This window comes from Amborella trichopoda, chromosome 1 (genome assembly GCF_054954075.1).
Source record: "Amborella trichopoda isolate Santa Cruz 75 chromosome 1, AtrichopodaSantaCruz75HAP2 v2.0, whole genome shotgun sequence".
NCBI classification, from domain to species: domain Eukaryota; kingdom Viridiplantae; phylum Streptophyta; class Magnoliopsida; order Amborellales; family Amborellaceae; genus Amborella; species Amborella trichopoda.
In genome coordinates, this window is record NC_142336.1 from 39,713,018 (window position 1) to 39,727,251 (window position 14,234).

Consider the following 14,234-nt stretch of genomic DNA (forward strand, 5'->3'; position numbering starts at 1 on the left):
CGTACCTCTCCACAACTAGAACAAGGTCAAACTCCCTTATATATCTACTTTCTTGGAGTTTCTAGAGCTCCAAATAAACATTATGTCATATGTGTTTCTCATGCTTATTTTGAGGACAATGAGGAACTGCATCTTCTTACTAGAAAATTAAGATGTGGACCTCGAGCTCTTAAAGCACCATATTCTTCAATGCTTTATCGAAAAACCCTTTCAACATCGGGGTCCATCGAATGTGAAAAACCAAACCTATATGTTTTGTGTTTTTCGGATCTTTTGATGATCAAAGAAAGATATGCATCTTCTCACATGAAAATGAGTCTCCGTGATTTGGACCTCAATCTCCTAGAGAGCCATGTGCTTAGATATTTTATTGAGAAACCCTTTTAACATTGGGGTCCATCAAAAGTGAAACGATTTCTAATTTTGTGAGCAGGGTGATGAATTGCTTAAGTACTAACCGAGAACACCTGCATGGCTCAAGTTGAAAGTTGGAGATTCTGGTTGACGCTTGCCTGCAAAGGGCATTGCTATCATACTTTGCTAATAAATCAATAAATCTAGATATTTGCATTTGAATCCTGTTTTCGTGTTATTACAACTTCAACTCCATGTTGATCAAAAAATTGTTCAGAGCATCTATGACACCCAGGTTTTGATTTTGTGGGTCTAAGTTCCAAAAAAATCCATGACATGTACATAAGGAGAACACAATAGAACTTTTAATCAAAGACCAAGTGTACTGACATGTAAAGTCTTTTGGATAGTTGTCATGTTAGGGAGTATATTGATAGTTGACTTTTTTGCTAATGCCCAACATATGTGTTTTATCTCGAGCTGAGTTGGAAGCAGCTAGCCACCTTCTTATTCACTGTATGCATGCTATCACCATATGGAGTATGTTCTTAATCTCTTAGGCATGCAAATTGTTGACCCCAGCTAAATTTTCATGGATGTTAACGGGGTAATCCATGACCAGCAGGCATGGATGGGAATTTTAGAGATAAAAAGGTAGGAATCTTAAAAGCTTTTCAGTTCCACTAGGGATAGGTGATTCTACTTTAGCCAAGCCTTGTGCATTTCTTACAGGTCTATGGATCTGGCCCTCCCCTTCAAGATGTCTATTAGTAGTAGAGGGGGATTGTCGCAACATCATCATATGGTTTCGTAAAGATTCCTATATTCCATGGACATTGGCTATGATTTTTTGTGAAATTTTTTATATTTGTAATGTGCATATTCTTAGGAGAACTAGCCAATATGCTGATACCCTTGCAATGAAGGGGTTCTTTGAGAATCACTCTATTTCAATGTTGGAATCTTGACCCTTGACATGTTGTCTTGACATCTCTTGAACTTGTTTTTTGTTTTTTATTCTTTGTACTTCTATTTCAATGATGAATTCTTTTGTGAAAGATAAAAAAGAAAAAGTATTGTACCTAGGCCCCTTCGATTTTGGCTGGATCAGAATTCCCTTTGGAGCTGCCATAAAAAATCGGTGGGTTTATTTCTACCGGCTTATGTGTTGGGCCTTCGTTGTCTGTGGCCTAAGGATGGTTTGCTGCTGGCTATCTAGGTCAACACTGAAGTTATCCCAGAACTACTTTTTCACTGAGGCTCAGATTGTCATTCTGGTCTTATTCCTATTCTTCAGCTATGCTATGCTGTGGTGTTTGTGGTCTAAGGACTGCCTTTTTCTTTCTAACCAGAAGTACCGTGGGATAGGTGGAAGGCCTAGACATCAGGAGGCTGTGCGAAAGTTTGGGCTTGGAGGGGAGAACCCTTGTGAGAACAGGTCTTCAATTGAGCCCAGGATTGCCCCCTCGAACTAGAACAGTTGTTGAGTGTTAACGGCCTCCATGATTGAAATCCTTTATGTGGTGCATGATCATAATTCCATGTCAAACTATCTACATTATGATACAATCGGTTTTTCTTATTATTTGTTGAAATTAAAATGGCCATTATCTATTTTTCATATTGATTTGCACCTGAAGTTAAAAAGAGAAGTTGTGTATAAAACATTTTCACAGGATCTTCACCACTACCAGTTCCGAGAATGCTTTCCATTTTTGCACGACGAAATCTGTCTTATGTAAGTTGTTTATTCTCATTTCCAGGTGATTGAGCATGTAGCAAATCCCTCTGAATTCTGCCAGTCATTGGCAGCACTAACTGCTGCCAATGGAGCTACGGTAATTTCTACCATCAATCGGTCTATGAGAGCATATGCTGCAGCCATTGTAGCAGCAGAATACATCCTGCGTTGGGTATGTTCTTAAATAGCTTAATTTCTTGAAAACTAACTTTTGGCTTTGTTGTGATCTGAGCTTCCTCCTTTATTGTTTATGTAGTTGGCAACAGTTGATCTTTTAACATGTTTTAATAATAATAAATATTTACCATTGACAAACTTGATTCCATATTGATTTGAAATTGGAACTTATCATGGCACATGAACAACCTCTTCATCTGTACAAGAATAATGCATAATTGAAAAAGTTCTTTCTATTAGAAATATCAACTTGCAATACTTAGTTATTGAGGCTTTCAGGATTGTTCAACAATTCATGGTGAACCTGTTTAAATTAGTTTCGGATTATAAAATTCCATTTGGCAAGCATTCTTCTGAAGTTCTAGAAGCTCTGGTATGGAGCAATTGATAAGGATCTAAAGAAATGTTGTGATCTTGTATCTCGTGATGCATTTCAATGCAAAATAGAAGATACTGGTTTCTAACCTAGTGGAAATGCAGTAGCATAACCAGATCATTGGCAGAAGGAATATGAAAAGCTACTAATATTTCATCTTGCCTAATGATTGTTCTCTAGTGTCGAAAAGGTATTGGTGAAATAGTAGAGGATATCCAAAGTACATTAACATATACGTCGATACATGTGAATGATTTCCTTAGAAAGTCTGCTGATTTGAGTTTTTTGGGAGTAATTACTTGAAATGGTCACCTTCCCTGTGATTTTAATCATAGCATTTTTCTAAGTTAAACCTTCCCATACAAGACTTCCAATTGAAAAAAAATCACCATCGTAAACTGATTTTTCTATATGCAGTCAATGATATGATCCTCTTAGCCTCCAAAGGCGGTTGCTTCCCCCCTCCCCCAACCAACAAAAAAACACCAAAGATAAATACATAATACAACCCTGCAATATTCAAGTTCAATCCCTAGTTGTTGGAGGCATGAGCGGGATTGGTTCAAGGAATGCCAAAACGTGGATTGGCATCCGTACATTCAACAAGTTGAGGAGCTAGATCCTAAGGTTCTTGGGAGTAAGATCCCATGTCACTAGGATTGTGGCCTTGACTTGGAGGGTCTAAGCGCCACTATACATGAAACGATATCACTTAATAGTATATGATAAAATTAGGATTGAGCAAATGCCCGTTCAATCCATTATTATACACCTTAGCTTATAACCAATGTCATAGTTATAGTTCTCTAATTTACTGCAATAACACGGTCTAATAATATCATAAATTAGCGTTTCTACGATATTAGATTATAGGTTTTTAATACTATAATTCTAGTATACCACAAAGTGATATGCACCATAGGTTAACATATTCTAAAGAAATAAATTTATACTACCAAGGAGAGGACTAGTAGTTCAATTAATAGTATAGCTCTTTTGCTTGTAGGGATCCTACAAGCATGTATACCGAGATCCCATTTTATAGGGAGCATGATCCCTATTTCTCTAAAACCAGCTCCCTATGTGATCCCTTAGAGAAACTGCAGGATCGAGTTCCGAAGATGGGACCGTGGCCTTACCTCCAAGGTTCCTGCAACTATGGTTCAATCGCACTTCATTTCACAAGGTCACCGGAGTAATGAAACTTGAAGTCGACATGCTTGCCCTAATCATGGAACAGAAATTTTGTCAATGCAATGAAGGACTATTTTAGAGTATCTTTATCATCGAAAGTCTGGCAACCAACCCAAAGATATAGAGAGCTTATTCTTGTTCTTTGTATCTCCCTATAAGAAAGCTCTTTGGAAATTGTTCTATCCTTTTGACAACTGATGCTCACATCTTGAATAATGACATGGAGCACCCTAGTAAGTTTGATAATGTTTGCTGTATAACGATAGATATCTTGATAACATGTTTCCAGTTTGCTTTCAAAACATTCCACCACTCGATCCATTGTTTTTTCGTTCAGTTTTCCTATACATAGGGACAGAATCATGTATTCAGTTGGTAGTGTATCGACCCCACACTTAGCCTTCTAGCTAATGCTTGCACCTTTTGTTGGCTCATTGCGATGGCCAACAAATTTTTTTTAGCCATATTGACTTTAAAGTCCAACGCCCCCTCAAAACATTTGAGGAAAGGCCACATGTTGTATACTTGTTCTTGGACTGATGACCGGTCCCTGAGGAGTAACCCCAAAGTCTTGGATCAGCCCCATCAAATGGATACTTGTGACTTGTGAGCGTCCTGCTAAGCAGCTCACCAACTATAGAGAAAAGAAAGGGCAACAATGAGTTGCCCTGTCTTATCCATTATGAGCTTGGAAAGTAACTAAATGTTGTATCATTTATAATACTAAAAAGGAGCTAATAAAAGACAACCTTGAGCCCATCTTCCAGCTGTTTCTGGAGCACATTGTTTGCAAACGTTTGATCCAACACCTTCCAATCATTATGATCATAGGAATTTTCTGAATCTACGCTGCATATAGCCCTTAAATCCTTGTCTCTGTGATGGGTATTTATAATTTCATGGGCTATAAGCGCCCCACCCAATATTTGACACACTTTACATGAGCACCTTTCTGGGGAAGAAAGCACTTGATTTAGGCAAAACTTTTTGAGCTTTACTGCATCTTTGATCTTTGGTATTCGAGAGATTAGGTTTGCATATGTACCTTTTTGAATGGTTCCTCTTTCGGGACCAAGAAGACTTGTTTTGAGGGCCTCTCACCAATCACTTCGAAGAAAATTTGAAAGATAACAGTTGGGAAACCATCAATGCCCGGTGCTCTGTCATGGTTAAGATTGAAAATTGCCTTTTTTATTTCCTCCATTTCAAAAGGTTAACTCATCCAATCTGCTGCAAGCTTTAAGAAGATATTTTTTCCACTATGCCTGAAGTTCATTGCTTGTAGAAGAAGATGGTGTTTTGATCTCCTTTGTTAGTCATCGTACTCTTGATCTTTGCCTCAAGGAAATTTTCTCTTGCTTAGGAAGCTTCTGTTATGTTTGTTGGGCCTCTTTTCTTTCAAGGATATGAGCGGGAAACAAATCATCATTTTCTTCCTCCTGGGCGAACTCCTGAAGTTTTATTAATGATGTACCCCGTTCAATGTTGCCAGTCTGCTGTAAACCAGCTTCTTCCAATGCTTGAGTTTCTCCTCCAAGAGTTGTTTTTTTCTCATTGAATTTGAATTCTGCTCACCCTGAGACATGAAAAGGCTTCAACCATTCTGATCTTCCTGTAACCAAATTCGTTCAAAAATGGGTTTGGGGCCATTCAGGATGATATTCATGTCTAGTTGGCTAGGGTAGGGTCTGGTTTAGGTTTTGGTGGTCAAAGAAATGGAGGCCTGGATACTTTGTTTGCCAGTCTTGGGGTACATGGAATTGGCTTAATTGTGTGAGTGTGGGGTGTGCTTGATGTTTAGACCATGTGAAATCAGCTCCATTCAAATTGATACCGGTGATTCCATGTGGGCGATAAAGTTTGAGAAGCCCACCGTGCTTATTGAGATTCTGCCAATCCTGTTCTCTTCACATACCCATGAGTAACACTGGAATTTCCTCCAAAGGCACCATGGGAAGGGGAGCTGATGTTTGATGCTATCAACTGTGACCAAACGAATTCTCTGAGAAGTGGCTGATTGGGGCCATATACAGCTTTGAACACCATCTTGAAAAGCAGATAGAAACCAAGAATGGTGTTTTCTTTTACAAGAACAGTTGCGCCCAAAGGAACCTAACCCCCGCCCAATGCACATTGAGCAGGGAGAGCAGTGCACTCGACTGGGTTTCTACCGATTTAACTTTGTTATGGTGCAGGGTTGCCTTATTTTATTTCTGACTCATGATTATTTGATCTGTTCTGATTTGTTGCCTGGACATTTCTACCCCATGTTTCTTTGATTGTTCCGGTGTAGGGTTGCGTGATTTTACTTGGTGTGGAGTGCCCTAATTTTATTTCTATATGCTCCATTGGGAGCAACTTGATATGGAATTTTCACCTCTATCTTTGGGTTCTAGTCCGAACAAAATTGAACATGGAATCCTTTTTTTTTTCTGTGGGAAATTTACAAATAAATTCTTTTTTTATATTTAAAAATGATCCCATCTCAAAGTATCACTATGGGTTGTGAGGAATCTCTCTCTCTCTCTCTCTCTCTCTCTCTCTCTCTCTCTCTCTCTCTCCAGCATATATGCCATCCTAAATTGGGATTCCGACCAATGCAAAGTCAATGTGAAAGTTATGCGTGCATGCCGTGAAGAATGATAATGTTGATGTTAAGTGTTTGTCCTCACAAGCCCCATATTCTTCTCACAATGGCCTATGCATCCACTACCTGATAAACCCTAGCCACCACTTAACACAACCGGTCTTGATGGGATACCTGTGAATCCCACTCTGGCAGATGCATCTTGGGAATCAAAATCCCAAAGATATCGACTCTGCAAAGTCGGGCCTAGAGTCTTAGTGTTCTAAGACACTCTGCTAGCCCACTTAAGTCGTGTAGAGCTGCTGACTCTGAAGAGCCTGTTCACCATGACATATCATATGCCTCTTTGAATCACGTTAGTCACATAGAGCTGCTAACGGAGCTCCCGCCAAAGAGTCCACTCACCATGGCATGTCACATACCACTTTAAATCACGAGTCCAATACTCCCACTAAAACCTCGAATATTATAAGAACACGAACATTCTAAAATAAACATGGTACATAAAACAATCGGGAGCTAGTTGCCTTTAAATGGCCTAAAACCAACATTATGCCACTTATTTTATTGTTCCTTTTTTTGTCTTTTTGGGTAATTCAGTGGGGTAGACAAGCCCCTACCTGTTTTCTTCAAATAGTTTAGGCGTTAGTTTTTTGAAGGTGTTAGTGGGGTGGTGTCAATGAGAATGGAAACCACAATGTGGTGACTAGGGCATGGGGTTGCTACCACTACAACCCCAGCCCCTTTCCCAAAATTGAGGTTCGTTTTGAAATTATTTTATTGTTCTCATGTCATGGAAGGACATTATCCTAGGATTCATAATAAGCATACTTGAGAAGGTATCTGATCAGATTTGAGAAGACTGGGGAAGTTAAAATATAGTTAATTTTTTATTTATTTTTAATTTTATTTTTTAGAGAGTCCTGATTGAATGTTCTGAATGGAGCATATGAGTGATTGATATGACATTTTGTACTAATGAGAATTACGATTTTAGGTTCTCATCAATTTTGGTCTTGGAGCCTGGCAACAGAAGTTTAGTCATATGCACAAAATCTAGGGTTTACTAGCATGTATGTTTGCCTGGATGTGAGTGTTTTTGTTTTGATCAAGCATGGATTTTCAATATCTTCTTTACTTTTGGCCTGTGATTTCGAATGTGTGCTTATATAGTGATAAGATCACAGATTTCTCCGCATTCAAAATTGAACATCCCTAGTTCTGATTTTGGCAGCTCCCACGAGGCACACATCAGTGGTCAAGCTTCCTTACTCCGGAAGAGCTCGTTCTGCTGCTGCAACGTGCCTCAATTTCAGTTAGTTTCTTACACAAATATGCTTTTAGTATTTTAATTTCCAAGTGCTATAATTTAAGCAGCGTTGCTTTTAATTGTTCACCAAAAAGTTGCACTGACTACTTATGCGTACTTACTCATGGGCCATTTAAATTTCCAAATTCCAATTAAGCGACATTTCTCTATCTTTTATTGATAAGCTGCAGTGACTATTCTGTCGAGCTTACACATTGACTCTCTCTTACTCAGGTCCAAGAAATGGCAGGATTTGTATACAATCCGCTAACAGGCAAGTGGGCTCTGTCTGATGATGTTAGTGTGAACTTCATTGCTCTTGGTGCCAAGCAGATTCATAGGAAAGCATTGTAATTTTTATTTTCCATTTAATAACAAGGTTCACCTTATTTGGTTGACCTTTGCCTCTTAGTATGGCTATGATTGGAAAATATGAGAGGCTTTTTCATGCAGCCTTGCTCATCTTATTTATGTGCATTATAAAGTAGACATTAAGTTGAATGAATAAGCCTGGTGGGATATTCCCAGCTGCACTGGAATTGAAAAGCAAAGAGGAACCAGTTGCAAAGACCTGCAAAACTGCCATGGATTTTGAGGAAATGGTATAAATGCACTGCAGTAATAAAAATATGGAAATTTTCATGTACTTTTTCAAGTGAAAGGATGAAGGGAGAAGGATGTGGTTCCTCCTCTCTATAAGTTACGGTCTTCATAGACCATTGGGTCTAGGTAAACGCCGTGAGACCTTCGCTTCCTTCCACACAGAAGGCTTAGCAGCCATCCCAGCTCTCGATTTCCAACCCCCTCCTTTGAAGAATAAGACGACCAGGCCACCACATCCTCCCCCCCACCCCCCCCGGCCCCCCTTCCCCTCCCCCTTCCCCTCCTTTGGAAATTAGACTGACTAAATTTTCAGTGAATTGGGATTCTAAAGCTGTCATGTAAGGGGAACTCCAATTCCTCTGGTGACAAAAGTACCCTGACCTGGGGAACTCCAATTCCTCTACTGACAAAAGTACCCTGACCAAGTGAGACCAACAGCTCTTCATCCAATAAACAGTTTTGAGATCAGGGCATTGGCACCTAAGACCTGAAAGAACTGATCTCTCTCGTTTATTTGTCCAGCCATTCCTTTTTTGATACTGTTAACTTTGCATTGAAAGAGAGAAAAGTTATATAGTTACCCTATGGGCAAAATAATCACCGAGATATGTGACAACAAAAGAGCTTACAGCACACAACAACTATTACAAGAAAGGAAACAGATATGAGTCCAAGAGACCTGCATATACCTGCAAAGATCATGAATGTTATCAAATATTTTCCAAGGGGGGAGTTGATTGGTGAGAAGCCCAACCAATGACATTCTTGGAGTCCCCTTTTATGGCAAGAAAAGGGCCCCATGAGTGGTCGTAGAGCCTGAGGCCTTATAAGAGGGCCCATGCTTTGGCTTCCATGGAATCTGTGACACCGATAGAGGAGGAGTAGGAGAGAAGTGTGATTCTATCCTGGTTTCTAAAAATGCCTCTGATTCCTGCTGGTCTTGGGTTGCCCAAATAGGACCCATTGAAATTGAGTTTGATCTTGCCCTCTTCAGGTCTCCATAGAGCGATCTTTGAGGGTAATGTTGAAGAATATTAACCCAGTGAAGGATGAAATCTGAGGTCAAGAGGTGCCTGAACCGGCTATGGTTGGTGGCCCAGAGATAACCATAGTCCTTATGGTTTCCTGAATTTTGTGGATTGGGGCATAAAGGCCTTGGAAGATTCTGTTGTTGTGCTCTTTCCAAATGGCCCAGAGGGTGGCCGCAGTGGTAGCTGTCCAAAGGATGGACCGGGATTTGGACCAAGGCAGGAAGGTCGAGAGCTGGAATAGTTGGGTGACTGACTCAGGGGTCACCCAGATGCACCCAAATAATTGGAGAGTTTCCTGCCAGATTTTACCCGCCAGGAGGCAATGTAAGAATAGATGTGCATTGGTCTCTTCTTGGGAAAAACACATTACACACCTTTTTGGAATTTGGACTCCTCTCTTATGGAGTTTGTCTACCATTAAGATTCTACCCCACAAAGCAATCCAAGAGAAGACCTAGATCCTCAGAGGTAAGAAAGAATTACGGGCTTGGGGGACAACGGGATGGGTGACCACATTCCCGAGAGGGGGATAGGAATGTTTGAGGAAGAGGGAGGCAACCGAGAAAATTCTCGAGGGGTTGGGTTCCCTGATGATCCGATCTTCACTGTGTGAGGGAAGGTGGCAGGAGGAAAGAAGGTTAGAGAGGTCTAGAAAGGCCGAAAGTTCATTATCCCGGAAGGGTCTACGGAGATCCAGGTTCCAAGATCTGCAACCACCGAGGGTGGAAACATCTCTTCAATGAAAGCTGAGGGGTTTCTATGAAAAGCGAGAGGAAAGGGTACCCAGCCAGCGGTCAAGCCAGAAACTGACGTTGGCTCTGCTCATAGGGTGGAAGTGAACGGAGTCCTTTAAGAGGTGCAGGGTGTGGGATATAGATGTCCAAAAGCCGGAAGAGGCATGCATAGAGGAGTTGGGAATAATCCAAAGGAAGAGGAGAGCTGGCACTTATGAGTTTAGATTTCATGCCACAATTTACCTCCCTATGTGGCTATTCTCCACCACCATTTACTCAAGATGGCAAGGTTGTTTTTACTTACGATGGCTATGTTGTTTTTCCAACCATTCCTAGTATATTTTTAAAGGCTTTTTGCTTGAGCAAGATCCTTGATCAAAGGGTTGCAGATCAGGTGGGAGGTGCTCTTGACTAGAAAGCTCTAGAGGTGCTATGCAACTCTAGGGCTTTTCCTTGGCTTCCAATTTTGCCTTCAACCAAGAGATGAGAGCTTTACTAGGACATCCATCCATCGTCAGTGGCATGGTTGCAGGTTGGTTTATCCTATTCTTTTTTCATCGATTTGTTGTATTACAGTCCATAATTTCATATTGGGAATATATGTCTGTATACTACATTGATGCTTATGGTTATTGGCCCAATTTCTTCTTTTTTTTAAAGAAAAAAAAAAAGGATGAATTCATCTTGCCACTGCTCCCCTATTTGACATGCTCAAGTGCAAAGGCACGCACGCGCACGCGCACGCTTTGAATGATAGATTGATGAATGTTGATGAAGGGATCGTATTTAAGCCTAGGAAAGGATTTGCAGAGTCGTTTTCTTACTGAATTTTTCGCGAATTCAAGCTAGATGTGCCCAGCAAACTGTTTTCAGCCAAATTCGAGAAGATCTGGAGGTGAAATCCTCTCTTATGTAGGCTACAAACTGAACAACTGAAATTTTCAATAGAGAAGAGTGGGAGTGTATGTGTCAGCAGAGCCAGCTTAGAAATAGTGCAAAAACCAAGCAGAAAATCAAGAAAACACATAAAAATAGGGAAAGCATAAAATAAACTAAAAAATTACGGTTAAATTAAAGAAAACTAAAAAAGTTGATTTGGAAGTTAGTCCCACAATTCCAGCATCTGGAGTTGGTGGCCAGATTAGACTAGAAATTAAATGTCTTCATCCTCAGCCCTATAGATTTGCTTGAACAAGTACCTATGGCATGTTCTTCTTAGGGTTTGAGTTACTTGGGCACATTCATCATATGGCTTTCATTTAGGTTTTAATAGTTATAAAGAGTTAAGGTTTCTAGAGCTAGGTTTCTCAGGTTTCTAGGCTCTAGGGTCTCTTTAGCCTAAAGGGTTCTCTTACTAATTTCCTAGAAATTTATCTAGGATTTCAGTTATGGGATTTTAGATTATAGGTTAAAAGGAGCTAGAAAGGGGTTTATATAGGCTTCAATTAAATCCTAGTTCTATTGGAATTAGGAGTCTTAGGTTTATCTCTAGAGTTCTAAATCTAATAAGATTAGGCTTCTAAGGCTTCTAGATCAATCAAACATATTGTTCAACAGGTCCGGAAGTCTCCATAGAGTGAAAATAAGATCACAGACCATGTTGCCCGATTTTCAGAATGTTCTAGACTCCAGGACTGTGAGCAATGCAATACGCATGGCTAGGCCTAGGGACGCACTCCACATCGCTGAACTAGGTCCAGCGCGGATGATTCTGAAGACTATCCAGTCCAGTCTGGTGTCAGTATGACTGAATTTGGACTAGGATCGGGGGTTACGATCTAGAGTTTTCTGAGGTTTCTATGCTATTTTGGAAAAATCCAGATCAATCAGGCTATCTTCAGATGGATTTGAACATATTTAGATTGGTTTGACTAGATTTGGTATATTCAATGGTTTTCCTAAGGATTATGGACAGCAGGTTATGGCACACTAAGCTTCACTTGGCTAATATGGTCCTATGGTTCAGGTTTATAGGTTTTAGGGTTTTAGAAATTAAGAAAATTAGCCAATTTCAAATTGGGTGTCTACATGGCCAATCCCCCATTTTGGAAATTTCATGGCATCATGTGGTGAATGTTTCCAAAGTAGAGCACAAAGCAAGGACATGGGTTATGTTGGGGCTTGAATCCATGCCCCTTTGTATAAAACTATTTGCTCGGCTAGCTAAGACACATATTGACTAGGTGAATTTCAATGAAAAGGAGCGAACAGTTCAAATGCGGGTTATAAGGAAAACCTTATCCCCTCCTGGCCTTGCTCTAGGCTTTGGTATTGATTCAAGGCCTAAAAGCCTTTATGACGATGGGAATGTTAGTGCAATGAGATATGCGGATGGGAGCAAATGCACACTGGTAGAAGCCCGATGAGTCCTAGTGTCCCTCAAGCGCCCTTGTCCCTTCCCAAAGAATTCTAAGTCCCCCCGAGTGGCCTTGTCCCTTCCCAAAGAATTCTACCTTTGGAGAAGGTATGTTTAGGGTTGGTGTTCCATCTAAAAGAAAGAGGGAGACGACCCATAACTTTTATCCATCTTAATTTCTCAAGGGCAACCACAGACGCTAGTGCGGATGCTGCAACGAGCAGGACGACCGTTGAGGAATCGACTCCTCCCAAAAATGTGGGAGTGACCAGGGACAATGTTGCTGTATTAATGATAATAGGGGCTCACTGATTACTATAGAGACCATCGGAGATGTTCCATAATCAGCCCCCCCTTCAAATATGGGCGACACTCCTAAGCTAATCACCTCCCCTGTGATAGGTATATTTTTATATATTTCAATGGTTTGGAGAGGTCTCATACATTTATGTGCATTAAACTACTTCTTTTTGTAGGCCCTTCGTCTTTGCTAGCTACGCAAATTCTGCCTCGTGTGGTTCCTCAAGGAGTTAGTTCTTCTTCCCCTTCTTACAATGTCAGCCATAAATTGAGGCATGGAATGCTCAATGTGGTTGCAGGAAGCTTGCTTCTCTCCAATTGAGGACCTTGCAGAGGGGAAAAGTCTTTTGACAACTATTCTAGGCTATTGTTGCAATGGAATTACTCCCTAGGCAGCAGTCGTTAGGTTGTGATGAACATATTAATATGCCAAGCAGGCTCTTCCTTCATTCATTAAGGCTGAGTAGTCCTGCCTAGAGGCAGAACAAGCTAAAGCCGGGGATGAGCTCAAAAAGTAGTTAGAGGCACAAGATTCTCCGTTGACCATAGTGCTACCTCCATCCTTGGAGAAGCCATATGAGGTGGAAGCTCCATGTACGGTTTTGCCCGAGTCTTTTCAGCAATGGGGCCTAGGGACCAATATGATGATTGGTTTAGGTAGGGCGTCTAAGCATCTGGAAGGAGAACCTGTCTTTGCTCGATCTCTTTACACAACATTGTCTGGAAGCCAAGCAAAAGGAGTTAGAGGCAACTTCCCAGCTACTTCGCGTTATGCAAAGTGCATACCGAATTTAGGACCAGAGGAACAGTCTCTTAAGGGGGAATTTAAAAAATGTTAAGAGACGTGGATAAAGCTTGAGGCAAAGGGTGATGCCGCTATTGCTCGCGACCTCCTATTGGCATAGTAGAGATCCTTGAGAGCTAGGGAGAAAATCACATGTCTCCAGACAATGGTCCTGGCAAAGTTGCAGTGCTGCCCTCCTTTTGATTAGGGGTTTGCCCCATCTTTTTATGTGCATCTCCTTTTAATGGAACAATTTTTCTTAATCTTCTCTCTTTTTAATGGTTAATAACGAGTCATGCATATTTTGTGCCTAAGGGCACTTGCCAACGTTGATGTACGGTTTAGACTCATGCATCTAGGAGATCAACCTGAAATTTTAGATTCATACATATATGAGTAATGATACATGTTTATGCGTAATAGCATTTGAAATACCCATAGTTGATGATCAGCATGGTGGGTTCTTCGTTCTTGTTAATGAGAAGATAAGCCCCATCAGCATGGTGGGTTCTTCGTTCTTGTTAATGAGAAGATAAGCCCCATCAGCATGTTGGGTTCTTCGTTCCTGTTAATGAGAAGATAAGCCCCATCAGCATGACCTCCTTAACCACAAATGGGCCTTCCCACTTAGGTCCAAATTTCTCTTATGGTTTGCCAGGGTATACAATAAGGTGTCTTAAAGCAAGGA

The 14,234-nt window shown here is 40.7% G+C and overlaps 1 protein-coding gene across 4 annotated transcripts in view; it reads left to right on the forward strand.

Moving 5' to 3' along the window:
• COQ3 (coenzyme Q 3) overlaps positions 1 to 8,289 on the forward strand; it is a 52,829-nt gene extending 44,540 nt beyond the window's left edge. For 2 of the 4 annotated variants that reach the window (XR_016054077.1, XR_016054073.1), the window contains exons 7-10: positions 2,118 to 2,267; positions 7,427 to 7,518; positions 7,664 to 7,744; positions 7,973 to 8,289. Coding sequence is in view for 1 of the 4 variants with exons in the window: in XM_006847704.4 (XP_006847767.1) it covers positions 2,118 to 2,267; positions 7,664 to 7,744; positions 7,973 to 8,092 (351 nt within the window). In the remaining 3 variants the exon portion in view is untranslated. The remainder of the gene's footprint in view (positions 1 to 2,117; positions 2,268 to 7,426; positions 7,519 to 7,663; positions 7,745 to 7,972) is intronic. The other 2 variants (XR_016054074.1, XM_006847704.4) reach the window with 1 other exon arrangement.
• The last annotated feature ends 5,945 nt before the right edge of the window (positions 8,290 to 14,234 follow it).